Genomic DNA, 27,493 nt, shown 5'->3' with positions numbered 1-27,493 from the left:
TTTGTATTTCATTTTGTCCTTGCCAAATCTCCACTAACTTTAGCCTTCTTTTGCATTAATCTATAAAATATAAATACATTGTATCTTTACACAATATACAAAATTCCTAAATTATAGATCTTTTGAATGTTTTGTGCATATTTTATTTTACCTTAATTCTGTAAGTGATGTTTTAGTGACAAAATTCCTGCATTTTTTTTTAATCGATTCAAAACAGAATTATTGGATCAGGTATGGAGGACGACAGGATGAGAATCGGTAAGTCCATTCAGAATACAAACTGGTTTTTTTATGAGGAGAAATACTTAGTATCATAACCTATCATAGAGAAATGTAGCTCTATGAAATAGGCAAGGGGATATAATAAAATAATTGTAAGCTGTGAGTTAGGAGTTCTGCAGCCGGGTCCCAGCTCTTCCTGCCACGTTTTTGTAACCTTAGGTAATATATCTTCTGCTTTCTGGGTCTCATGTTTTTTTTTTTTTTTTATTCCTTCCAGAAAAAAAAGAGTTAAATCAGGCAATCTCTAAGTGCTAACATTCCATGATTCCAAATCTGAGAAGATTGGATACTGTTTTTGATTTATTAACAGAAAAAACTATGAAATGGCTTTTTTGATGGTGAATTCCCTTACCGTATCTACTTGAAATAATGAAGTTCAGAAAGTTATACTGCAAGCTAAAATATTAGGTGTCACTAACTGAATCAGAAATCAAGAAAGCTCATTATTTAAGGTGACAAAAGTCAATTTACATCTTTTAAAGAACTGAAACTCAGAAGGTTAGAAACACCTGCTTGAGATCACATGGTCCAGCTTATTGATTTTCAAATTGGGAAACTGAGGCCCTGACAAGGCAAGCAAGCTGCTTAGAGTTTCATCACAAAGGAAGGACAGATCCAGATCTGCTTCTTTAGAGTCTTGAGGTCTTTCACTAGGCTTCAAAAACTCAATCCTTCGGTGGCATAAGATAACTTCAAGAGATCCAAGAATGTATATACACACATGTGGATTTGTTCGATTTTTACATATATAAAGGACAGCCTGCTATCATTTGTGCATTTGCAAATGACAAACCTGTGTCTTCTTTCTCACAATAGTCAAGAACTACTACATTATGACATAATTGATTTCAATCCAACAATTGTTCAATGATGCACTCCATGTTCCAGGCATGGACACTCTGAGCATTATAAAGATGCGCATGATAATTTTTTCCTACTTGAGATTAGAGACTAATCTGAAGAGGGTTACATTATGAATACAATTATTTGTAATAAAGGTTGCTAAGAAGATTTAGAGGAGTGAAATAAGGCAAACTCACTGAAGAAATAGAGAACTTCATAGAGGCAGTGACATTTAATTTGACTTTAAAAGACAGGTGAACTTGTGTTCAAATATACACTATAGAGTCATAGACTACCTGGGTAAATTATTCTTTGCCCTTGAGCATCGTTTTTCAATGACAAATTGCCATTTTAAATTTTCTGAATGCGCAGGGTCCCTTCAGGGGTCAATGTAGAGGGAGCAGAAGTTCACGGATTGTCAATGGGAAAAAAGTTATCACCCAAGATAGATCGAGACCTAAGAGAAGGTAAGTAGCTGTGGGCTTTTACTCTACAAAGCAGGAGAAGGGGAAGATGGAGCTTGACCATTTCTTTTCCAGATCAAGGAAGAACCCCCTTTCTCTAGAAAATAAAGAATAGGACTAAACTACTACACTCCCTAGTAGTCTGAAAGCAAGACTTAAAAAAAGAAAAAGAATGTCTTCGATTTGTGTGTTATTACTGTAGGTTTCCAAAAGAAAGAAAGAAAAAAAAAAGCCTCCAAATTCACTCCCTGGTCTGTTTCCCAAGGAATCTTGCATGGTCATCACCATTCTCAGAATACCGGAGGCTTAGCAATTTCCTATGGCTTACTTCTGTTACACAGTCAGTAAGAGCTAGGTAGTGTGGGACAGACTGTATATCAGAGGAACTTGGAGAGGAGACCAGCCACATGGGATATTAGATTAGTTAACCTTAGATGCTTGAAACACGTAGATCTGAGCAGGGCCTTCAGAGAAAGCAGAATGTAGTAGGATGCATGGATGTAGAGGGAACCATTCTAGTGGTTAAAAGAAACTGAGCAAAGGCACAGAGATGAAGCAAGGGAACATTATGTGCCTACTTATGTAAGATGAAAATTAGTGGGGACACAAGTGGAATGTTGCCGAAAACAGTTTTTAAGTAGAGCCAAGCATTGTTAGATTAATAAAAACTATTAGCAATAGTAATGCTAACAGCAGTAGTAATTCTTAACAATTATTATTTCTATACATTTTATGATTTCCCAGCAAATTTGCACACAATTTATTTATTTGCACACTATTTTAATATTAAACAGCATCTCATGTAGGAAGAGTTAGTGACTTCTCTAAAGTCTCAGAAGCTCAGAACAGACACTTGAACCCAGACCTTTGACCCCAAATCCCATTTTCTCTTCTTCACCTGCTGCATGAAACAGAATTGTGTAGTAACAAAAATGTATCACCTATTGATTAAATAATTGCAAGACAACAAGAGGCTTTCAAAATGCTGCATTGGGAAGAAGTACAGTACTTCTTTCCCCAGGAGACCTTGTCAGCACATTCCTCTGATTTGAAAACTTTTGGCTCCCTACAACTCTCACATTTCCCATCCCTTTCCTTCCTTAGCTTCCAAGTCAGTTTGAAGCAGTAAACAGGATAATATGCTCATCTAATCTGACCTGGACCTCAGTTTGCAGCCACAAAGCCCAAGCTGTTTTACAAATGCCAGAGAGCTTCATGGTCAGCCAGAGTTCATGTTGCCTTTTAGGCTGAGAAATCACCCAGGAAGTTCATGCCAATAAGCCAACACATTGCTGTAAATGTTTGGGAAACTCCAGGACAATTGCCAGATTTCAAAGCATTTTTTTTCCCCCTGGCTACCAGGGAATCTGGTGTCCAGCAACCGGCTGGAAGGTTAATAGAAGATCAGGACAGAAGACTACATGTGATGGAGAAGGATCATGATTAATTGGGCTACCCAAATCTACCACTTCTACAGAATTGTCTAGGTCGAAGTGGCTAATGGATTGTAGGATGGAATGTTTTCTGGGAAACTACTGGTCTGAAGGAAAAACAAACAAACTTTTTTGCCTACCACACTCTCATATTCAATACAAAATACTTCTGTGGCCAGGTATGTGTGAGGTTTCACCCACACGCACCAGTAATTCTCCAGTGGATAGCAACTGAGTGTGAGATAATCCAATTCAGTTCTGACACTGTCTGGAAATAGTGTCAGATCCCACAGGTTAAGGGCTTAGCCCACAAGACTACTCCCATATCAGATGCCTATTGCAAGTATAAGATGTTACTTGTACTTCTGACCAACCCCTTGTTGACCAACTACAAACCAGTGTTCCTGTGATCCTGACTTTGGGTTAGGTTAATTTGCTAGAGCATCTCATAGAACTCAGGGGAACTCCTGTGTTTACTGGTTTATCACAAAGGATGCAGATGAACAGCTAGATGAAGAGGTACACAGGGCAAGGTATGGGGGGATGGGAGGAGGAGCTTCCATGCCCTCCGTGGGCAAACTACCCTCCCAGCATCTCCGCGCGCTCAGCAACCTAGAAGCTCATCAAATCTTGTTGTTCAAGAGTTTTTATAGAGCTTGATCTGCAGGCCCCAAATTCCTTTCCCAGAGGCCTGTGGGTGGGGCTAAGGTTTCACTTTCCTAATCACTTGGTCTTTCTGGTGACCAGCCCCATTCTGAGTCTTTTCAGGGTCCCTACCCTAATTCACCTCATCGGCATAAGCTTAAGTGTGATGAAAAGGATCTCATTATGAGTAAAAATGGACACTCTTATCCCTTGGGAAATTCCAAGGGATTTAGGAGTTCTGTGCCAGAAAGAAGCGATAAAGACCAGCATATTTCTTATTATATCACCACTAAAAAGCCTGTTGTCCAGTCATCAGATACCTAATTAGGATCTAAATTAAGAATAATTGCAGATAGAGACAAAGTTTCCAACCAGAAAACACTTTCATATCTTTTTTTTTTGAGATGGAGTCTTGCTCTGTCCCCCAGGCTGGAGTACAGTGGCATGATCTTGGCTCAGTGCAATGTCTGCCTCCAGGGTTGAAGCAATTCTTCTGCCTCAGCCTCCTGAGTAGCTGGGACTACAAGCGTGGGCCACCACACTGGACTAATTTTTGTGTTTTTAGTAGAGACAAGGTTTCACCATATTGGCCAGGCTGGTCTCGAACTCATGACCTCTGATCCTCCCGCCTCAGCCTCCCGAAGTGCTGGGATTACAGGCATGAGCCACCGCGCCCAGCAACATTTTCATATCTTAATTTCACTAAAATGGGATGTCAGGGAGGCATGTGTCGCAGAATAAAGTATACTTCAGCTTTTCTCATCTTCCCCAAAGAGATCGTCATCTACTCTGGATGCCTAATAGTGTTTAGTATTTAGTATTATTCCTACTGGACAGTTCCTAAGCATTAAGATGGGGTGACTCAGGGCTATTTACATCCCACAGTGGCTTCAGTCCGTGTAACATTCGTCATATGGTAAGTCACTAAAAAACATTGCTGTCACTTGTCCGTTCTCCTTTCACTCACCGGATTTATTTTATTTTATTTTATTTTATTTTATTTTATTTTATGTTTCTGAGACAGAGTCTCACTCTGTCACTCAGACTGGAGTACAGTGACGTGATCTCAGCTCACTGCAACCTCTGCCTGCTGGGTTCAAGTGATTCTCCTGTCTCAGCCTCCCGAGTAGCTGGGATTACAGGTGCATGCCACCATGCCCGGCTAATTTTTTTATTTTTATTTTTTAAGTAGAGACGGGGTTTCACCATCTTGATCAGGCTGGTCTCGAACTCCCGACCACAGTTGATCCACCTGGCTCGGGCTTTCAAAGTGCTGGGATTACAGACCTGAGCCACCATGCTCAGCCCACCCACCAGATTTTTAAAGGTTGTGATGGATATGATTCCAGAGTCAGTAGAGGGATAGTAGAAACAATGTTGAATAAACCTGGAATCGGGAAACTTAGTTTCTGGGATTATCTTAGTCTGATATGCTCCACGGTGATGAAGATCTAGTGACTCTATTTCTCCGGGCCCTATGATTTTTATCTATGAAAGAAGGATAGTAACTGTTTTAAGATGGTGAACATAAAAAGTTCTTTTATTTATTTATTTATTTATTTAAGAGTCAGAGCCTCGCTCTGTTGCCCAAGCTGGAGTGCAGTGGCGCGATCTTGGCTCACTGCAACCTCCGCATCCCGGGTCAAAGTGATTCTCCTGCCTCAGCCTCCTGAGTAGCTGGGATTATAGGCACGTACCACCATGCCTGGCAAATTTTTTTTGTATTTTAGTAGAGATAGGGTTTCACTGTGTTGCCCAGGCTGGTCTCGAACTCCTGAGCTTAGGCAATCTGCCCGCCTCAGCCTCTCAAAGTGCTAGGATTACAGGTGTGAACCACCGTGTCTGGCCCTTTGTTGTTGTTGTTAGACTGTGAAAGGCTGAATTCATATAAGGGCTTGTTAGCCTGCCTATCCCATCATGCTTTGTATGACACTATCGAATTTCTGATAAAGTGATTCTTCTTGCCATGAGCCAGACAGGGAGTACAAGGGAGTACTTTCTTAGATGATCCCTTTTTGTTGCAACCAGAGAGTCAGAGCCAGGCACATACTTTATGAATGAGAGAAGAATTAAGTTGTTTGACTAAATCTTCTTGGACTGTGGTTAAGAATTGGCTGAAGCCATCAAACCAGGCCCCAGAAACCACAATGTATTGGCCTACATTTTAATTTTTATTTTCATGTTTTCCTCTGGTGTGCTACTAGTCATATGTAGGCTGGTTGACTTGTCTGTTGAATGATAGGGTTTCATTTATCTTTTTTTTCCTTTTGGTTAGTGGATGGGTAGGGGGTCATTTTTGTTAAATGTACGTGTGGGAAATATCTGTGTAAAATTCTATACTTACTAATATTAATGATTACGTTAGCTACATGAAAGGCAGATTTCTAATGCAGATTCTCCTGGAACCCAAAATTCAGATATTTAAGACTCCATGTTGCATTCTTCCTTCACTTGATCTTTGCATGTTACTTATGAAATGCTAGGAGAATTGTCTATTTCCCAGTAGCCTTCTCTTAAGGCTCTATGCTTATTAAGGTGTCTCAGTCAGAACTTATTACAGTATTCCAAGTGTAGCCTGTTAATTCAACAATAATGATAGTAATGATAATATATACTTATAATGGAGCTTAAGACTGATAGACATTTTCCTAAATATTTTAGTTTTGCTAACTTTCAAAATCATATTTTGAAAATAAGCTAATTATGTTTAAAATAATACACCTTCAATGTAGAAAAAGAGAAAAACTTGGCAAAGTATAAACCAACTTAATTCACTAGAGCTCTCATCTGTCTTTCATTTATATTTTAGTTTTATATTAGCAAATGCTTTTCAGTGAATCTACAAGTATCTCATCTTCTTGTTGAAGGAACATTTCTTTTTATATTTCTAAATTGGAATGGAATATACAGTTCACTTTTCCAAATATTCGAGGGAAGGCCTATCTCAATTTGACTACAAATCTTAATCAGCTACATAGATTAGAGCAGCCTTTTCCAAATTGCCTTCCATGCTAAGATGTTTTGGGGTGATTTTTAAAAGACTACTTGGCTGGGCGTGGTGGCTCATGCCTCTAATCCCAGCACTTTGGGAGGCTGAGGAGGGAGGATGGCTTGAGTCCAGGAGTTGGAGACCAGCTTGGGCAACATAACAAGACCCTGAAAACAAAACAAAAGAAAACAAAATGAAAACAAACAAACAAACAAAAAAACACAAAAAACTAGGCATGGTGGCATGTGCCTGCAGTTCCAGCTACTTGGGAGTCTGAGGTGGGAGGATTACTTGAGGACAGGAGGTCAAGGCTGCAGTGAGCCATGATGATGGTGCCACTGCACTCCAGCCTGAGTGACAGTGAGACCTTGTCAAATAAATTTTTTAAAGACTACTTTTTTATTGTTGTGAAAAAAATAAAAATATAGCAGCTTATGAAAATATCCATTTATTATCTCATAGTTTCTGTGGGGTAAGAGTCTGCAGAGAATGTAACTGTGTCCTTGGCTGCAGGCTCTCTCACCGGTTTCAGTCAAGCTGTTGACCAGGGCTGAGGTCTCTTCTGAGGCTTGACTGGGAAGGATCTTCTTCCAAGTTAGATAACAGAATTCAGTTCCTAAAAAGTTGTTGGACTATGGCCTTTTAGTTTCTAGTTGGTTGTTGGCTGGAGGATGCCCTCTATTTCTTGCTATGTGATCCTCTCCAGTATGACCACTTGCTTCACAGCCTGCCAGCGGAGAAGGCAAGAGACTGAGTCTATTAGCAAGATAGAAGTTGCAATCTTATGTAACGTAGTCACAGAAATGACACCTAATCACTTTTGTCATATTCTGCTTAGAAGTAAGTTCCAGGTTCCACTTGCACTTGTGGGAAGCAAATTGCACAGCTGTATGAATGTCGGGAGGCAACGATCATTGCAGTCCATCGTAAAGTCTCTGCTACAGGAAGGAAGTTGGGGGAGTCAGGGAGGGAGAGCGTTGTATTCAATTAAGGCTAAAAACTGCTGCATATTATATCACTGTTTAGGACATTAATAAGGCTGTTCACATATTAAAAGTTCTGAGACGTCCTCTTATATTTTATTTAACCCAGTACTTTCCCAGAACTTTCAATGAAACAAAATTTGAGAAATAGTGAATTGTAGCAAAGCACATTTTTCTATTCAACTAAAAGATGTGATACTGAAAGAGGGGGCTTATGGATATATTCTCGGGTTCCAAAAATTCCATATTTATAAATTTTGATCACAATTTTCAAAAATTAAGAGAAGCAATTAGGGGTTACGTAAGGGATCAACTTCTAGCCAGGTGGTATCATGGGATTCCATAGTTCAGTGGGCACAGTTATGGTCATATTGACACCAATTAATAACACTTCAGTGATTAAAGACTAGAAATAAATGAAATACAATGAACTTATAAATAATGTATTAGGCTCAGGTGAAAGCTGATATGGTTTGGCTGTGTCCCCACCCAAATCTCACCTTGAATTGTAATAATCCCCACAGGGCAAGTGCAGGGCCAGGTGGAGATAATTGAATCATGGGGGTGATTTGTTCTCCTGGTAGTGAATAAGTCTCACCAGATCTGAAAGTTTTATAAATGGGAGTTTCCCTGCACAAGCTCTCTTGCCTGCCACCATGTGAGACATGACTTTCTCCTTCTTTGCCTTCTGCTATGATTGTGAGGTCTCCCCAGATGTGGAACTGTGAGTCCATTAAACCTCTTTTTCTTTATAATTACCCACTCTTGGGTGTGTCTTTATTAGCAGCAAGAAAATGGACTGATACAAAGGCCAAAATTAATCATGGTACATTAAGATTGTGTAGTAGTTTAACTAGAGAAACGTTGTGGTAGAATAGTAATTACACACCAACAGTACTATAAGGAATCCTGGCTCAAAAGAACCCAGACCAGATCAGTGAGTAGAATATTCATGTGGAAAGTAGCTTTTTATTTTCAGAAAAATAACATTAACCATTTCATTTATTGATTGGAATTTAGTTCATTTTATGGTCTTGCTTTTATTTAGTCTTGTAAATTGGTTTGGGTACTGTATGAAACTACTAAAATAAATAATGCGTACATAGTTTTATGATTGCGTATATAGAAGTAAAATTAGAGTAAAAATAATTTGTCAGCACTGGAGCTCCTTAGGGAACTTTTGCTTTAACAGATAAATGAACATTACTCCAGATTGAGAAACACTGCCTCATTCTTTTAATATTCCATTAATCATGAGCTGTAGTGAGTCTTTTATCCTAGCTAGACTAATAAACATTTAGCTCATGCTCTTCCCTAGGCTGACTAATCTGTTTTACAGAGATAAAGTAGACATCAATTTCAATTGTCTCTTCTTCCTCCAACAGAAGTGTTTTAGGCCAACGTGTTGGTGACCTTTGCTAGACCTGGGGTGGCAGGGAGTTTGCCTTCCCTACCCCTGCTGTCCTTATCTTGAACTGTTGCTATGGACAAGCACGCATGAGGCCCCTTGGGAGTATGCTAAATGGTTAGCAGCAGTGTTTTCTTTTCTGTTCGATTTTCTGGTTCAAAATGTCTGCACTATGCTACATCAGGAGATTTCCTCTCTATCACAGGCTTTGTCCTTCAGTCCTACTCTATGAGAGAAGGACGTTGTCAGGTCTGGATTTTGTAATTTCACAACCTAAAATGTGATCCAAAAGCATCACCCTCTGAAGAGCCTATCTGGAGCTAATGTTATAAACTTGTGGTCTCTCTCTGGGAAGAGAGTAGGTGCCTAAAGGAAACCCTCCTGTGCGGAAATAGAAACGTGAAGATTTTGCCTAGAGAACAGAGAAAAACACTCCAAAAGCAAGACAACCTAGGGTCAGTTATGTGGTGGGAAGAAGACTGAGGAGGAGTCAAGTGACTCCTGACTTGGGTGTGACTGCCTGAATTACCTGGTGAAGGTGTTGCTCTAGACACCAGAGAAACTGAGGTGTGCATGTCGTACCTGGGGACCCAAACATGCACTCTGTGGTGTTGCGACAGAGGTGTGAATGAGGGACTGTGAACAAGGGTGGGCTTTCTCAGAAGAGAGTCCCATGAGATGCCCGGTCGACTTTTTGGGATCAGCATTAGAAACAAACGCAAAAATAGTTCTATCTCTCCCCAAATAATGTACACATGTAATATTATTATGACATTATGAGGAAACCTGATAGACATCTGCCTTTCTCCTGAATCTATATTGTGTTTATCGAGCTCCCTAATTCACAATTTGTCTTTGCATTTCTAAATATTCATGAGGAAACGAACTCACTCGAATTGCACATTGAAAGCTATTTGGTATTCTGTGCTTCCTTTCTGGGGACAGAGGTAACAGGGAAGACAATGTGCTCTGTTCCTTTAGGTGGTCCTCTGCTCTATGAAAACATCACATTCGTCTACAACTCAGAGCAGCTGAATGGGACTCAGCGGGTTCTCCTGGATAATGTCCTGTCAGAAGAACAGTGCCGGGAGCTCCACAGTGTGGCCACTGTGAGGACCGGGAGAAGGAGGGGAGCTCACTGCACTGGTCTGCCAAGAAGCTGGAACTGCTTTGCTCCTGGTCTCATCTGGAGCCGAGGAAAAAGCCCTGAGATATTGCTTTCTTTCGGAGAAAGACATAAATTATTTTTGAGGAACTTTTATAGCCTTCGGGTTGGGATTATTTTAGTTCTCCCAGGTGGGATCTGGAATAGCTACTGGCATATTTCCTAGGCCAACAGCCATCTAGCAAGGTCCTTGCCCATCATATAAAGTTGCTGGATAAATCCTTTTATTTTAATTAAGAATTAGTCAATATATCAGTAATTTACATTCTTTTTATTTCCATAAAAGGTGATAGTATTTGATAATAAAAATGTAGAATGAAGATTAAATAAAGATGTCTCTTTTAATTAAAAGAAATAGTTACCAGCATCTTGGAATAAAATGGAGATGGTTCTTAGCATTGACTAGAGTTCTCAGCTTTCTGGCAACCAAAGCAGAAAATGACCCAATGAATTCATAGTTATCATTGATGAAGTATCTTCTTGTATTTGCTTCCAGGGAATCATGCTTGTTGGTGATGGATACAGAGGAAAAACTTCACCCCATACACCCAATGAAAAGTTTGAAGGTGCAACTGTCCTGAAAGCACTCAAAGTAAAGTCTTAACTTCTTTTGGGTTTGAATTCCTTAGTGTCAGCCTAAGGCTTCTGTAAATGGCAGATATAGGAAAGAAAAAAGTTTCAAATATGTACCTATCAGAACAGTTGAAGAAAGCAAGTGTGAAATGGAACCTTCATTGTATTTAATCATTCCTCCATTCAGCCATCAACTTATCAAACTTTAGATTTCCTGACAAAAAATATACAAGCCTTCTTTGTAAGATCATGATCTAAAAGTGAAAACATATTCAAACAAGTAATTATTCTCTACTGCAGGAAGGGTTGTTAGAGAGGACAGTAGAACATATTATAATAGAAGAGAAGAGGAACCAAGCAGCTTTTAGCTTTCCATCTGCTATTGGGAAGTGTATTCCAATGGCACAATGTCCTAACCGAAATCCACAAACATGTAGTAGTCTTCTCATTAGTCAATGCAGACATGATAATTCTATGTTGGCTCAATGCAATGTAGTGCCTGTTTTTCTTACATCCTCCAATGAACCCATTTGTTTCTCATGTTCTTTTTTTTTTTAGTCTGGTTATGAAGGTCGAGTCCCACTGAAGAGCGCTCGTCTGTTTTATGACATCAGTGAAAAGGCTCGAAGGATTGTAGAATCTTATTTTATGCTGAACTCAACTCTGTATTTTTCCTATACACACATGGTCTGCCGAACAGCCCTGTCTGGTGAGATTCCAGTCTGAAATGGTTCCCTTTTACCCACATTACATTGGGAAATGAAACAAGGTGAAACCAAGCTCTACAGCATGGTAGATTAATATTTTAGATGAATTCTAGATTTCTAAAGCAAAAGTAGCTTATGAACTCTCATTTTGCTTCTCTCTTTTTCTTCATTTTGGTTTTCTGAAGTTCCAGAAAACCCTCATTCTGAACATTTTCCCTTCCAAATCAATTTTCCCCAAGTGCTGAAGTCTTGAAAAAAAGAAAAATGCTCTTCTGCTGTAGGTTTGCCATTTTGAGGAATCAGGAACATGGAAATCACAGTCACCATGATGTCTACCAGCATTAAGTGGAAGCATAGAAGATGAAGGGATGATTGCAAGAAATAATCTTAAAAAGACAGAGACCTCCTCAGTCCCTGCTCATCATTATTTCTCCTCTATGTCTTATGCCCCCCCTGAATGGGGCGGCGGGAGGAGAATGATGTCACAGGAGTATCTTTTACACTTGGGAAGTTTTAGCTGAATTAAATCTTTTTTTTTTTTTTTTTTTAATTTTTCACTTCCTCCCCATTGTTTTGCTGCCCTACATGAGGTACAACCCATGAAATGCATGGAATTTGTTTATGTATGTTTATATCAGAAATAACTTTTATAGCTGAAAAGACAGGTGTGACATGCTCAAGGTTTCACATCCACTTCACACCAGAACCAGACCAGAGACTCAACTACTTGTCCACTGTTCTTTTATCTGTTCTTTCCTGTTGTCTGCCTCCCCCCATTTGCAAAGGTCATCAGGACTGGGAGAAGACAGATTGTCAGTCACTTTGGTGGAAGTTGCTGCACTTCATTTCTTGTTCTTCCCTATTCCCTTTTCTGGCAGGTCAGCAGGATAGAAGAAATGACCTCAGTCATCCCATCCACGCTGACAACTGTTTGTTGGATCCAGAGGCCAACGAATGCTGGAAAGAGCCTCCTGCTTACACATTTCGAGACTATAGGTATAGCTAGAACCTGCTTCAAAACAAAGCTTTTACCTAACAGTTTTCAAACAATGAAAACTGGAAAGGTGCTCTGTTTTGCTTGATGTCGTGTTCCTTTCTCCGAGGCAGAAATTCTCAAATAATCTTCTGAAGCAGCTGCCGTAACCAATAAGTGGCATTATCATCTCACTTTTATCTTAAAAATTGTGCACATTTTGCATCCCATTTCACAAAATGTCCATTTTGTTTTAATATGAAAAGTAAATTTTATGTTTTTTTTTTTTTTTTTTTGAGACGGAGTCTCGCTCTGTCGCCCAGGCTGGAGTGCAGTGGCCGGATCTCAGCTCACTGAAAGCTCCACCTCCCGGGTTCACGCCATTCTCCTGCCTCAGCCTCCCGAGTAGCTGGGACTACAGGCGCCCGCCACCTCGCCCGGCTAGTTTTTTGTATTTTTTAGTAGAGACGGGGTTTCACCGTGTTTGCCAGGATGGTCTCGATCTCCTGACCTCGTGATCCACCCGTCTCGGCCTCCCAAAGTGCTGGGATTACAGGCTTGAGCCACCGCGCCCGGCCTTTTTTTTTTTTTAATTCCTGTTCTCCCTGGAACATGTTCCTTGTGGTATGTGTATTTCCGTCAGAATACAAGGGCATGGAGTCTTGGCCTACATAAGGACTTTATCACATCACGTATCTATTCACACCCAAGAAGAACGATGTCCGCATTTTATAAATAAGACACTAGAAACTCAGGAGAAAAGAATGTCCTAACCTACTGAGAGATATTTCAGTGTGTAAGGAATCAGGAGTTATAATCACCATGTGTTCATCATTTAGACTACACTGTACTCTATTCCAAAACATTTATTAAGTGCCCGCTATCTGCAAGGCGTGGCTGGGCCACAAGGAATTCTCCAGCAAGTTAAGGAGAAAAACAACAACAACAAGAAGAACAAAACAAACAAACAAAGAAAACATCCTTTAGAGTTATATAGGGAAGAAGAGTTGTAAATAGGTGGGCAGGTTCAGAGGGCTAGATTAAATTAAAACTAGTTAGGTTTTCTGTGGAGGAAGTGAAATATGAGACAAGCTTTGAAATATGATTACAATTTTAATAAAGGTGGAATAAGTAACCTCTTCAGAGGTATAACCCAAATTCTATCTGATCTTCTCTTTAAGAGTTTGGAGGGCCAATTATATCAATGTCTAGTTCAAAGGAAACTTACTAATGGAGGCTGGACAGTACATCACCAGTCTTCAGTATTCTATGACCATGCTATCATAAGCATATAATAAGACAAATGGTTTTCTCTTCGTTCTTCTAGTGCTCTCCTATACATGAATGATGACTTTGAAGGAGGAGAATTCATATTCACCGAGATGGATGCTAAGACTGTGACTGTAAGTAAACGTATTCTTGCATACTTATTTAGTATTTTTTAGCTCAGTATTGCCATTTTTCTAAGGACTTACAGACTGTTGGATTTCAAATACTTCTGTAGCTCAAGATTTCAAGAGGTTAAGAGAGTCTCAGTAAATGTATAGATCATAAACTGTTAGAAGTAGCCATAAAAATCTAGTACGTTGTGAAGATGAGTAAATTAAAGAATTGAGATATTAAGCATTTTATCATGATTGTATAGCCAGTTAGTGTTAGACTTGGAACCAAAACCTAGATCTTCTAATTATTTGTCAAGTAATCTGATGGAAACATAAGAACATCAGTTCCTAAGTCACCCAAGTCTAGAATAAGTCAAATGATTCTACAAGGTGTCTTTCAAGTAACCCGGTGTTCTACATACTTGGACTGAACATTGGCCTTCAAATATCTAGTTACAAAAATTATCATATATGTGTGTATGTATGCGTGTGTATATATACCTATACATACAGGTATGTGTGTGTGTGTATATATATATGCCCACTGCAGCTTCCTTTCCCGTGCAGACATGGCCATATATATATACACACACACACACACACACGCATATATATATGCATAGAGAGATATATGATTGTGACTGTATGTAATAAACCTATACCTGAAAATTGATGTACACACACACACACACAAAATATGTAAATAAAGAGTAAATCAAAAGTTCAATTTAACCACCATCTTCCTAAGCAAACCCGTGCCTTTGGAAAGAAGCCTACTTAAAGACCATATAGTTAGCATCCTTTGGTCTGTAAGCCAAAGAGCATACACAATGGTAGAAAAACATATTTTCAACAGCTGCCGCTCTTTGGCCCACTTCGTTCCCTTAGTCCCGAGTGCTCACCCACTGCAGCTTCCTTTCCCGTGCAGACACGGCCTCAAGCACCACCACTATTGCCATGAAGATTGTAATAATTGGTGGAACAGGCCTGGATGATCCAGAAATTTTAGAAGGAAGAACTGAAAAATATGTGGATACTTTGTTTGGCAAGCCATCTGATGCCTTAATTTTGGGGAAGATAAAAAAATGTTGATTGTGTCCTCCTTGCAAGGCATGGGAGGCAGCACACCATCATGCCTTCCAAGGTCAGCTACCAGGCGAACATCTGGGCTTTGAAGGAAGAGGGCTGTACTCATGTCATAGGGACCACAACTTGTGGCTTCTTGAGGGAGGAGATTCAACCTGGTGATATTGTCATAATTGATCAGTTCATTGACAGGACCTCTTTGAGACCTCAGTCCTTCTATGATGGAAGTCATTCTTGTGCCAGAGGACTGTGCCATATTCCAATAGCCAAGCCATTTTGCCCTCAAATGAGAGAGGTTCTTATAGAGATGGCTAAGAAGCTAGGACTCTGGTGCCATTCAAAGGGGACAATGGTCACGACTGAGGGACTTCGTTTTAGCTCTTGGGCAGAAAGCTTTGTGTTCTGCACCTGGGGATGGATGCTATCAACATGCCTACAGTTCCAGAGGTGGCCCTGGCTAGGGAGGCTGGAATTTGTATGCGACTATCGCCATGGTGACAGATTATGACTGGTGGAAGGAGCACTAGGAAGTAGTTTTGGTGGACCGGGACTTAAAGACCCTGAAAGAAAATGCTAGTAAAGCCAAAAGTTTACTTCTCACTACCATACCTCAGTAGGGTCCATGGAATGGTCAAAAACCCTCCAGAGCCTGAAGAATATAGCCCAGTTTTCTGTTTTAAAATTTTTGCAATCTATCCATCTGACAAAGGGCTAATATCCAGAATCTACAAAGAACTTAAACAAATTTACAAGAAAAAAGCAAACAACCCCATGAAAAACTGGGAGAAGGATATGAACAGACACTTCTCAAAAGAAGACATTTATGTGGCCAACAAACATATGAAAAAAAGCTCATCATCACTGGTCATTAGAGAAATGCAAATCAAAACCACAATGAGATACCATCTCACACCAGTTAGAATTGCGATCATTAAAAGGCAGGAAACAACAGATGCTGGAGAGGATGTGGAGAAATAGGAATGCTTTTCCACTGTTGGTGGAAGTGTAAATTAGTTCAACCGTTGTGGAAGACAGTGTGGCGATTCCTCAAGGATCTAGAACCAGAAATACCATTTGACCCAGCAATCCCATTACTGGGTATATACCCAAAGGGTTATAAATCATTCTACTATAAAGACACATGCACATGGATGTTTATTGCAGCACAGTTCACAATAGCAAAGACTTGGAACCAACCCAAATGCTCATCAATGATAGACTAGATAAAGAAAATGTGGCACATATACACCATGGAATACTACACAGCCATAAAAAAGGATGAGTTCTATCAGGACAACCCACTCCCAATGTTTAACGTGGGTTCTTTACTATTTCCTAAGTGTCTCGGCTGGGTTGAGAAATAAAGGGAAAGAGCACAAGAGAGAGAAATTTAAAGCTGGGTGTCCAGGGGAGACATCATATGTCGGCAGGATCCATGATGTTCCCCAAGCCGTAAAACCAGCAAGTTTTTCTAAGTGATTTTCAAAAGGGGAGGGAGTGCACGAATAGGGTGTGGGTCACAGAGATCACATACTTCACAAGGTAATAAAATATCACAAAGCAAATGGAGGCAGGGCGAGATCACAGGACCACCGGATGAGGTGAAATTAAAATTGCTAATGAAGTTTCGGGCACGCATTGTCATTGATAACATCGTATCAGAAAACAGGGTTTGAGAGCAGACAACCTGTCTGACCACAATTTATTAGGCGGGAATTTTCCTCGTCCTAATAAGCCTGGGAGTGCTACCAGAGACCGGGGCTTATTTCATTCCTTTGGCTTCCACCATAAAAGACGGCACGCCTTCTAAAGGGGCCATTTATAGGCCTACCCTCAGGGCGCATTCTCTTTCTCAGGGGTGTTCCTTGCTGAGAAAAGGAATTCAGTGATATTTCTCCTATTTGCTTTTGAAAGAGGAGGAATATAGCTCTGTTCCATCCGGCTCACCGGCGGCCAGTTCAAAGTTACCTCTCTTGTTCCCTGAACATCACTGTTATCCTGTTCTTTTTTTTAAGATGCCCAGATTTCATATTGTTCAAACACACATGCTCTACAAACAATTTGTGCAGTTGACACAATTACACAGTCCTGAGGCTACATTCATCCTCCTCAGTTTATGAAGAAGATGACAGGATTAAGAGATTAAAGTAAAGACAGGCATAGGAAAACACAAGGGTATCGACTGGGGAAGTGATAAGTGTCCATGAAATCTTCACAGTTTATGTTCTGAGATTACAGTAAAGATAGGCATAAGAAATTATAAAAGTATTAATTTGGGGAACTAATAAATGTCCATGAAATCTTCACAATTTTTGTTCTTCTGCCACGGCTTCAGCTGGTCCCTCCCCGTTTGGGGTCCCTGACTTCCCCCAACATCTCTCCCTTTCTTTTTATTTAAATGTACCATGGCGATGAAGGCTTGTTCATTCTCTCGATTTTGACGCCGGTCCCTCCGTTCGGGGTCTCTGACTTCCCGCAACGGAGTCCATGTCCTTTTCAGGGACATGGATGAAGCTGGAAACCATCATTCGCAGCAAACAAACACAGGAACAGAAAACCAAACACCGCATGTTCTCACCCATAAGTGGGAGTCGAACAATGAGAACACGTGGGCACACGGAGGGGAACATCACACACCAGGGCCTGTCAGGGGGATAGCATTAGGAGAAATACGTAATGTAGATGACAGGTTGATGGGTGCAGCAAACCACCATGGCACCTGTATACCTATGTAACAAACCCGCACATTCTGCACAGGTACCCCAGAACTTAAAAGTATAATAAAAAAAAATGTCCAATTGAGGAAGTAAGCAGATTATAGATAACCAGGTATCTTTTACCACCATACAAAATCTAAGTAGTTAGGACATGTATGTCATAAACTTCAAAATTTTGGCATTATAGAAGCTATTTCTAAACTTTTCTTGAATTTTATGCTTGTCCCTCTTAGCTTACATGCTTTTCTCATTAGTGAAACATGTATCATTCATGACACACATATGTCATTCATGACAGTACTGTGGTATAAGCAGATAATATCAAAAAGTATGTATTACTGGGTTTAAAGGTGATTCCTATAAGGATTCTGGTTAAAATTGTCTAGAAACATTGTAATAACTAAGAAAAAGTATTTCATGTAACTTCATACAGTGATGTATCTTAAAAAGTCATGATGCCTCACTTTTTGGGTAAAAAGCTTAAATGTTAATATGGGAGTAATTTAATGCTCCATAATCTGATCAATTAAATAAGGACTGACAATCTGTGTTGGAGTTTAAAATCCAGAAGTTATTTTTCACTTCTGGGAAAGCTTGTGTATAGGAAGCATTTTATTTCTAGTCTCTGCTAACACTGAAACTGAGGTACAAAAATCCTGGCATTTCGCAGTTTCAAAGAAAGTCAGACAGGTGGTTGAAAAGATTTCTTCGCTTCTCCTCCATCTAGTGGCCGTATTTGGAAATGCTTGATGCTTAAAGAAGGGGATGCCTGTTTCATTAACTGTTGAATGTCAAGTTAACTGGAATTCTGCTTTTTAAAGATGTGGAAGCAGATAATATTCTCCTTTTAGAGTGCTACAATTTTAACTAAAATCTATAGCTATTTTTTAAAACCCTGAATCTAGCCTCCCCTAAAATAAGTAAAACTGATTTAAACAATTTTTTAATCCAAAAGTTCCTGTTTGAGAACATTTATTTCCTCAAATGAGTTATACTTCATATTAATGCATACAATGCCATTTTAGGGAATAATGTAGATAACTAAAATTCTTATGCAAGCCAGTTCTTATTCGTTCCCCATAGGAAGTTTATTCTAGTACCAGTAACAACAACAACAACAACAACAACAAGAAATGGGTATTCTTCTGTTTTGGTTTCCCTTTGACTGTGGAGGGACAAATGGAGCAGAGAAATGGCATAACTTGAGGCCACACAAGGAAGCAAAGTCTTCTGAGTCCTTTACTTTGGAAACATCTGGAAGTTGTATAATTATCTGAAAGGTGGCTGAAATTTTTCTTTTATTAAAGACAATTACAGCACAAATGCTTTTCTAAATCAATCATCAGTTAGACGGAAAGCAAAAGGATTATTTTAAATTATGCTTAGTGTACTTGGAAGATACGTGGGTTCTTTTCAATAGCAGCATTTGTTTTTGAGACCTGGGAATTCAAGGATGTTGGTTTCTCTATGCAGGTTCAAAGAAGATAAAATTTAATGAGTTCCATTTGTTTCATGAAAAATTAAATTCAGTATAAACGGGACTGTGTTACAAAAGTATGTTTATAATCATTTATCTAAACTTCGTAACATATTTTTGCTGTAGAAACAATGTCATACATGGAAGCAGGTTCACTAAAACTTGTTTATTCCTCCAAATACCTGACCTGTAACAGTTGATGTATGCTGTGTGATGAGATGGGTCTTAGAGATCCTTGTGAATCCACACCTGTAATCAATTCCAACTGCCTCATGCAGTTCACAGCATCTTTTCCTAAACTTTCCCAAAGTTATTCATGTTTAAAAGTACTTTCAATTCCAGAAGAAAGAAAATACTAATTTGTCCCCACACCCTTTCTTTAGCCTTATAAGATATTACCAAGACTTGGTAATCACATAGAAACACTGGCAAACACGTGTTTGAGGGAGTCCTGACCAGCACTAGGGAGTGGGCAGCCCAGAAAACCTGAAATTCAAACATCCCAAGGCCACTTACTCAGGTGGCTTTTCTATCTTACTTCATATGTTTTACATTTTGCTTATTTTGCTGTTTCTTGTGGAAATGTACAAATTCCTTCTCCAGAAAAACAGAATCAGATTGATACTGAGGATACCACTAACTCGTGAACTCTCTAGATTTACATCAGAAAAGTTGCCTTGATAAAGCTGTTTAGGAAAAGCAATTCCAGCAAAGACAAATCTTCAGTTATTGTGAATATGAGAATAACGAGAAACTGCTTTTTTTCTGCTCTTCCCTTTAACACTCACACACAAGTCACATAGACACACACACGCAGACTCACACAGACACAAACACACACACGTGCACACATAAACACATATGCGCCCACCTGTCCCTCTGGCTTTCTCTGACCTTCCATATGGAGTCACGTAGTCCGGGAGTACCTATGTTATGTAGCGATCAAGGACTTTAGGCAATGTTTCTAATGTTCTTCCTGAAGCTAGCAGTGGAAAATCCGCCAGCTCATTTTATGCAGAAGGAAACCAAAGATTTATGGGCATGTGTCAACTCAAGTCAATTCAGAAAATGGCTAGTTAGAACCAGTCCATGTTCTCACCTAGTAAAATGGCTAGCGCCGCCTTTTTGGTTTTACTTGATTTTTCTGAGCTATACAGAGGAATGAATAAAGTTTCTGTATTTCCCAAGAAAGACAAAATGGACCCAACTCACCTGAGACACTTCTTTAAACACAGAAGCAAGGCCTGTAATATACAGCTGCTTAAGCTCACTCAGCTTGAAGAGGCAGCTTGTTTGAAGTTCTACCCTGGCTCAGTGAGCCCAGCAGTATTTCTTTTTCTCTCACTACGCTCTTCTACCTAAACGCTGTAGACAGCTCCACCTGAGCAGTGTATAAGCTGCGAAGGACTGTGTCAATCTTAAAACACTTAAAGGCGATGGTGAATAGGCCACACCACCAAGGGGTGTCAGGTTCTCACCACTGGAGATGTTCAAACAATGCCTAAAAGATCACTGGGAAACAATAGTGTAAAGGAAATATCATACAGAATTATGACTTTTGACTTTTAAAAATGTCTATATTATGAAAAGCACATAAACCATGAATGTACAATTTAAAAATTAGAAAGCAGATACACTCATGTAACCCCCACCTAGATCAATAACGGAACTTTGGCAGCACTGTAGATGTTCTGTTTGTTTGTTTGTTAATTCCACAAGTATGGAGTGGACACCTACCTTGTATCCAGATGCTTTGCTAGTGCGAAAGCCATAGAAATGAATTATGAGAGAAAAACTTTGCCTTCTTTGAATTTGCAGGCTATCATATAGCATCTATTGAATGATTACTATGTATGTGGACTTTGCTACACGTTTTACTTGAAATTTTTTTTTATTTTCTGAGGTATATATTATTTTGAGCTTACCTTTGTTTTACAGGTGAGAAAACTGAGATAATTTACATCATCTTCAATCGCAGGATTCCTTTATTCTTCGCTTCAGTCCTTAACTCAAATAATCTCATAGACCAGAGAGGCAGGAGTTGTGGAAATGTTTATGATACAGCAGTTGAAGGTCTAATTTTTGCTTTCTTTCTCAGGCTTCTATAAAACCAAAATGTGGGCGCATGATCAGCTTCTCATCTGGAGGAGAGAACCCTCATGGGGTGAAGGCAGTCACCAAGGGAAAGAGGTGTGCTGTGGCTCTGTGGTTCACCTTGGACCCACTTTATAGAGAATTGGTGAGTTTCTCACCTACCCAGAAAGCCAATTAGGCTTGCTTCATCTGAAAAGTCCTTTAAATTGCTCCATCTGAGGAAGAGAAGAGGGTAAAGGTAGTTCTTTTTTTTTTGAGACAGAGTCTCGCTCTGTCACCCAGGCTAGAGTGCAGTGGTGCAATCTCGGTTCACTGCAACCTCCGCCTCCCGGGTTCACGCCATTCTCCTGCCTTAGCCTCCCGAGTAGCTGGGACTACAGGTGCCCGCCACCATGCCTGGCTGATTTTTTGTATTTTTAGTAGAGATGGGGTTTCACCGTGTTAGCCAGGATGGTCTCAATCTCCTGACCTCGTGATCCGCCCACCTCGGCCTCCCAAAGTGCTGGGATTACAGGCTTGAGCCACCACGCCCGGCCAGTTCTTAATCAGATATGTTTTAATAAGTGAAGGTGTTTGTAGAAATAGCTATGTCAATGATATTTGATAGTCACTAATCTCTCTTCAGCTTATTAACAAATTGTAAGGCTGGGAGCCATGACTCACTCCTGTAATCCCAGAACTTTGGGAGGCCAAGGCAGGTGGATCACTTGAAGTCAGGAGTTCGAGACCAGCCTGATCAACATGCTGAAACCCCATCTCTACTAAAAATACAAAATTAGCTGGATGTGGTGGCAGGTGCCTGTAGTTCCAGTTACTCGGGAAGCTGAGGCAGGAGAATCACTTGAACCTGGGAGGCGTAAATTGCAGTGAGCCGAGATCACACCACTGCACTTCAGCCTGGGCAACAGGGCAAGACTCTGTCTCAAAACAAAAACAAACCCTGTGGCATCAGGGAGGAATCACTTTTTATTGGTCACCCAGAAGACTGATTTGTTTTCTCGCAAATCATAAGAAATAATATTGAATCATTTATGAAATGTATTTGAAAGAGGGCAAGGAAACCTAAAAGATTATTATTACTTATCACTATTATTACATTAAATATTTAAATATTATTATTGCAAAGTAGCTGAGGACACTTAGCTAGGAGGAGACCATGATCTCATCGTTTTGGAAGCCCATGGGCAGATGTCATAGTCTTTACTTGTGGAGCTGCAGAGGCAAGAATTAAGACCAATGGATAGAAGCCCTGGAGGGAAAATTTGTGCTCAATCCAAGGAATCACTTTCAAATAGTCACCACAGTTTGGCAGAATTGTCTGCTTTGGAAGCACTGATTGGATGGCTCCAATCAAAGCCCAGGCAACTGCTTGGCATGGAACGCTGAAATGGAATCTAAGACATCGTAGCAGAGGCTTAAATGGATGACCTCCAAATCTTCTCCAGCCCCAAGTATTGATGAAGCTATGAAATTCTATTCTTAAAACTGGCGTTCTATCCAGTTTTCCTTCTTAGTTTTCTGAATTGAATCCAGTGTCATCAGAAACTATTTTAAAATAATGCGTTTTTCTCATATACTTTTCACCATGAAATCTAGCTCACAAAGTGTTTGCCCACATTCCCTAAGCCATTCTTTCATATATTTTACAAAAGACCTATTATGACCTTTGATTGTACGGAAGAGCTATTATTATCTGCCTGGGAAACTCTGCTAGGTAGGCTGTAGGGGTAGACGGGTGAACAGAACAAGGTCCTGGACTACGAGGAGCTTGGACAGATCAGCTAGTGAATAGGCTGTAAGAAGACAGCAGTATACGCTTTGTAGCAGGGAATCAAGGAAGACTTCTAGAAACTCAGACCTAGAAGCAAAGAGGATAACCAGTCACAGAAAAAATGGGCCTGGCTGGGCGCAGCGGCTCACGCCTGTAATGCCAGCACTTTTGGAGGCCAAGGTGGGTGGATCACCTGAGGTCAGGAGTTGGAGACCAGCCTGGCCACATGGTGAAACCTCGTCTCTACGAAAAATACAAAAATTCGCCGGACTGGGTGGCGCACGCTTGTAATCCCAGCTACTTGGGAGGCTGAGGCAGGAGAATTGCTTGAACCCAGGAGGTGGAGGCTGCGGTTGCAGTGAACTGAGATCACTCCACTGCACTCCAGCCTGGATGACAAGAGCGAGACTCCGTCTCAAAAAAAAAAAAAGAAAAAAAAAAGAAAGAAAGAATGGCCCTAACAAAAGGACCAGAGCACAGAGTCCTGAAAATCTCAAGGGGCAGCAAACAATTGCCTTCCCCTATCATTACTTTATACCCTGGTATTTTCCATCTCCAAAATGCCAGCATTCCATCAAAGCATCTTTTTTTTTTTTTTTTAAACTAAGGAATCCACGTAAATGGGTAGACAGTGAAGATAAAATTATTGAAAAATTACCTCACTATTTTAGTATTCAATTCAGCAGACATTTAATCTATTTCATCATTCACTGTCCAAACTCTCTCTTCCAAAGTATTGTTCTCTCAAAATAAGCTAACCCAAAGTAAGTTCTCTTTGCTCCTTTGTGATCAGGAAACATCAGTGCCAATGTCCCTTCCTCTGGTGGAAAAGTACTAGAAAATCTCTCCAGTCTTCAGGCCGTAGCGGCATCTAGTGGCCACAGTGGGAAATGAGCAGACCTTTTTCCGCAGCCAAATTATCCCAGGCTGTGAACGATTGTTTGCTACACGTGGAAAGCATCTATTGAGCTTCACGAACTAACATCTGTGTTTCAGGAGTTTTAAAAGCTCCCCAGGTGATTCGAACGTGCAGCAGCAGAGTTTGGGAGTTCCTGGCCTAGACGTCTTTTTTCAAATTGAATCTCTGAGGAAAAAAAACAAAACAAAAAAAATGCCTACCTATGAAGAAGTCATTAGAGCTGGCCGATTCTCATGCTTAGTATGAATTACTTTAAAGCGTCTCAGTTCTCAAGGAGTATTTAGCAACATCCTTTTAAGGATGCAAGGATGTTCGAAGCTTCATATATATTGGTTCCAGCTCTTGAATTTCTTTCCCTTAATGAGAGACAGGATTACAATAATTTTTTGTGGTCAACAGATGTGAAAGCTTTATGTGTGTGTCCATTTGTTAAGCATCAGGATTGTTTTCCTTGGCCGGGCGCGGTGGCTCACTCCTGTAATCCTAGCACTTGGGGGAGGCTGAGGCGGGCAGATCACCTGAGGTCAGGAGTTCTAAACCAGTCTGGCCAACGTGGCGAAACCCCGTCCTCTCTACTAAAATTACAAAAATTAGCCAGGCGTGGTGGCACATGCCTGTAATCCCAGCTACTGGGGAGGCTGAGGCAGGAGAATCGCTTGAACCCAGGAGGTGGAGGTTGCTGTGAGCCAAGATCGCACCACTGCACTCCAACCTGGGCAACAGAGTGAGACTCTGTCTCAAAAAAAGAAAAGAAAAAAAGATTGTTTTCCTTATATTTGTAAAGTAGTACTCAGGCTTTTTACTTAGATATGGCAGCAATTTAGTTTTCTGTTATTTAGTATATTTGGTCCTTTTAGTTGCCTTTTTGTCAACGTTTTTTATTACAAGCTCTTGGATGAAAGGGCTTTTGTTTTCAACTCATAAAATAGTTATTTATTTAACTTACTGTGCCCAGGCACTGTGTTAAAGACTGCCTATAGGGAATGCACACTAGTAGGATATCATTCCTATTTTCTTTTTTTTTTTTCTGAGGCGGAATCTCGCTCTGTCACCCAGGCTGGAGTGCGATGGCACAATCTCAGCTCACTGCAAGCTCCGCCTCCCTGGTTTACGCCATTCTCCTGCCTCAGCGTCCCGAGTAGCTGGGACTACAGGCGCCGCCACCACGCCCGGCTAGTTTTTTGTATTTTTAGTAGAGATGGGGTTTCACCGTGTTAGCCAGGATGGTCTCGATCTCTTGACCTCGTGATCCGCCCACCTCAGCCTCCCAAAGTGCTGGGATTACAAGCTGAGCCACCGCGTCCGGCCTATAAGTCCTATTTTCAAGGAGCTTGAAGTCAAATTGGGGAAATAATACAAGGACCCAACTAATTAAATCACAAGGCAAGGTTTGGTAAGAATCCTTAGCAGCAAATGCATGGTTTGAGAGATATAAAAAAAAGCAATCCAAAAAGACTTCTTTGAGGAGATGACATTTGAACAAAAGCTTTAAAAGATCAATTTCTTTAGGGAGAGGCATTTTAGACAGAGAAAGGCTTCATGCATTTATACATTTACTCGTCAAAGAAAATAGAAATCTTGCCAAATGTCAGTGGCTTTTCCGAGCACTGAAAATACAGCAGTGACCAAGAAGATAAGATGCCCTGCTCTTCTCCAGCTTACATTCTAATGGAAGGAAACAGATCCCCAAAAAGTAAAATAAATAAATAAATAAATAAATAATCGAGAGATTTTCGGATAGTGACCAATGATGTGTGGAAAATGGAACAAGACAACTAATTTTGGAGTGAAAGGGTCGGAGCGGCAAATCGTGAGGCCTTGCCAAACAAGTGGCATGTGAGCCGAAACCTAAGACAGGAGACGTCCACTAAGATAAATGTCTGGAGGAGAGTATTCCAGGCAGAGGACAAGCTGCAAAGGCACAGAGACGATAAGATGTTTGGAGTCGCCAAGAAACAAAGGAAGTCAGAGCATCTGGAATATGGCAGACAAGAGGAAGAGTGGCATGAATAGAGGACATGGAGGAGGCAGGAGCCAGATTCCACAGACGTATTAGGAAGTGTGAACTTTATTCTAAGTAGTGGAAAGTCACTGTAGTCCCCCAACCCCAGCACACACACACATCTCCTCCAGTCCTGGAGAGTTACAGGATACAGAAGATTACTTTAGCTAACATATGGGCTTAGACTGGAGGAGTAATAGAGAAAGTAAAAAGAGATGGAAGGTTTGAGATACAATTTGGAGGTAGACCAACTGGACCTGCTGATGGATTAATGTGAGGAATAAAAGGAAGTGTAGAATATAATGGAAACATCCAGAGAAACACTTAATTCATGAATCAGATTAGGGAATTCTTTTGAAAGTGTTACATTCAGGGAGCTTGAGGTAAGTTAAGAAGTTGGAATATAAGGTGAGGAGAAAGAAGACAAAATAAAGCTAAAGAAGAGAGCAAGGTATGAATAAGAGACAGGCATAAGGCGACTTCTTATAAGCACACCAAGAAAAGTAGACCTGGAACTGCAAGCAATAGGGACCCATTGAAGAACTGTGGGCAGGAAAGAGATATAATCAGATTTAAGCCAATAGGATTCATTAGAAGCATGTGAGGGTGAGTAGTGAAACAGGGAGAGCAATTTGGAGGCTGCGGCAGTAATTAAGAGATGATGAGGGCTTACAACGGTGGCTCTCAAGAGGGAGCGATTGGCCGGGCGTGGTGGCTCACTCCTGTAATCCCAGTACTTTGGGAGGTCGAGGAGGGTGGATCACCTGAGGTTGGGAGTTTGAGACCAGCCTGACCAACATGGTGAAAACCCATCTCTCCTAAAAATATAAAAAATCAGCCGGGCATGGTGGTGGGCGCCTGTAATCCCAGCTACTTGGGAGGCTGAGGCAGGATAATCGCTTGAACCCAGGAGGCAGAGGTTGCAGTGAGCCAAGATCGTGTCACTGCACTCCAGCCTGGGCAACAAGAGCAAAATTCCATCTCAAAGAAAAAAAAGAAGAAAAAAGGAGCAATTGTGACCTCTAGTGGACATTTGGCAATATCTGGGGGTTGATGGGGAAGGTTATTATTGACTACCTGTAGTAGGTAGAGAGGACAGGGATATTACTGAGCATCCTGCAGTACACAGGGCAGCACCACCCTCCCACCCCTCAACAAATAATTATCTGGTCTAAAAATGTCAATCAGGCCAAAATTGAGAAACCCTGACCTAAACTACGGCAACAATAGTGCATTGAGGAGAAAGGGGCAGAGACAGCAGACAGAACACAGGAGTAGAACTCGGCTCAGGTGACTTACCAGATGCAAGAAACCATGGTCAGGCTTTTAAGGCATTGAGGAGAAAGGGGCAGAGACAGCAGATAGAACATAGAACTCAGCTCAGGTAACTTATCAGATGCAAGAAACCATGGTCAGGCTTTTAAGGCAAATAGGTGAGTAATGCTGGTCTTTACTGAGAGAGAGCCTATGTGAAGAAGAGAGCAGGTTCTTGGGGGAGAAAATGGTAAATTCAGCTTGACCACTGAACTGAGTTGGAGATGGCTATGGGGCCATGAAGTAGAAAGGGTAGGAAGCAATTG

The 27,493-nt window shown here is 40.6% G+C and overlaps 1 protein-coding gene and 1 pseudogene across 2 annotated transcripts in view; both read left to right on the top strand.

Annotated features, from left to right (window-relative positions):
• P3H2 (prolyl 3-hydroxylase 2) overlaps nt 1-27,493 on the top strand; it is a 169,751-nt gene that overhangs the window by 140,778 nt on the left and 1,480 nt on the right. For both annotated transcript variants that reach the window (XM_025377565.1, XM_025377564.1), the window contains exons 7-14: nt 218-258; nt 1,498-1,592; nt 10,029-10,156; nt 10,709-10,804; nt 11,344-11,494; nt 12,371-12,488; nt 13,793-13,868; nt 21,226-21,366. In XM_025377565.1, the coding sequence (XP_025233350.1) occupies nt 218-258; nt 1,498-1,592; nt 10,029-10,156; nt 10,709-10,804; nt 11,344-11,494; nt 12,371-12,488; nt 13,793-13,868; nt 21,226-21,366 (846 nt within the window). The remainder of the gene's footprint in view (nt 1-217; nt 259-1,497; nt 1,593-10,028; nt 10,157-10,708; nt 10,805-11,343; nt 11,495-12,370; nt 12,489-13,792; nt 13,869-21,225; nt 21,367-27,493) is intronic.
• On the top strand, nt 14,225-17,277 carry LOC112618392 (annotated as a pseudogene).

The sequence above is a fragment of the Theropithecus gelada genome, chromosome 2 (genome assembly GCF_003255815.1).
Source record: "Theropithecus gelada isolate Dixy chromosome 2, Tgel_1.0, whole genome shotgun sequence".
Lineage (NCBI taxonomy): Eukaryota > Metazoa > Chordata > Mammalia > Primates > Cercopithecidae > Theropithecus > Theropithecus gelada.
Note: the sequence above shows the minus strand (reverse complement) of the source record. Positions and strands in the feature narration are given on the sequence as shown.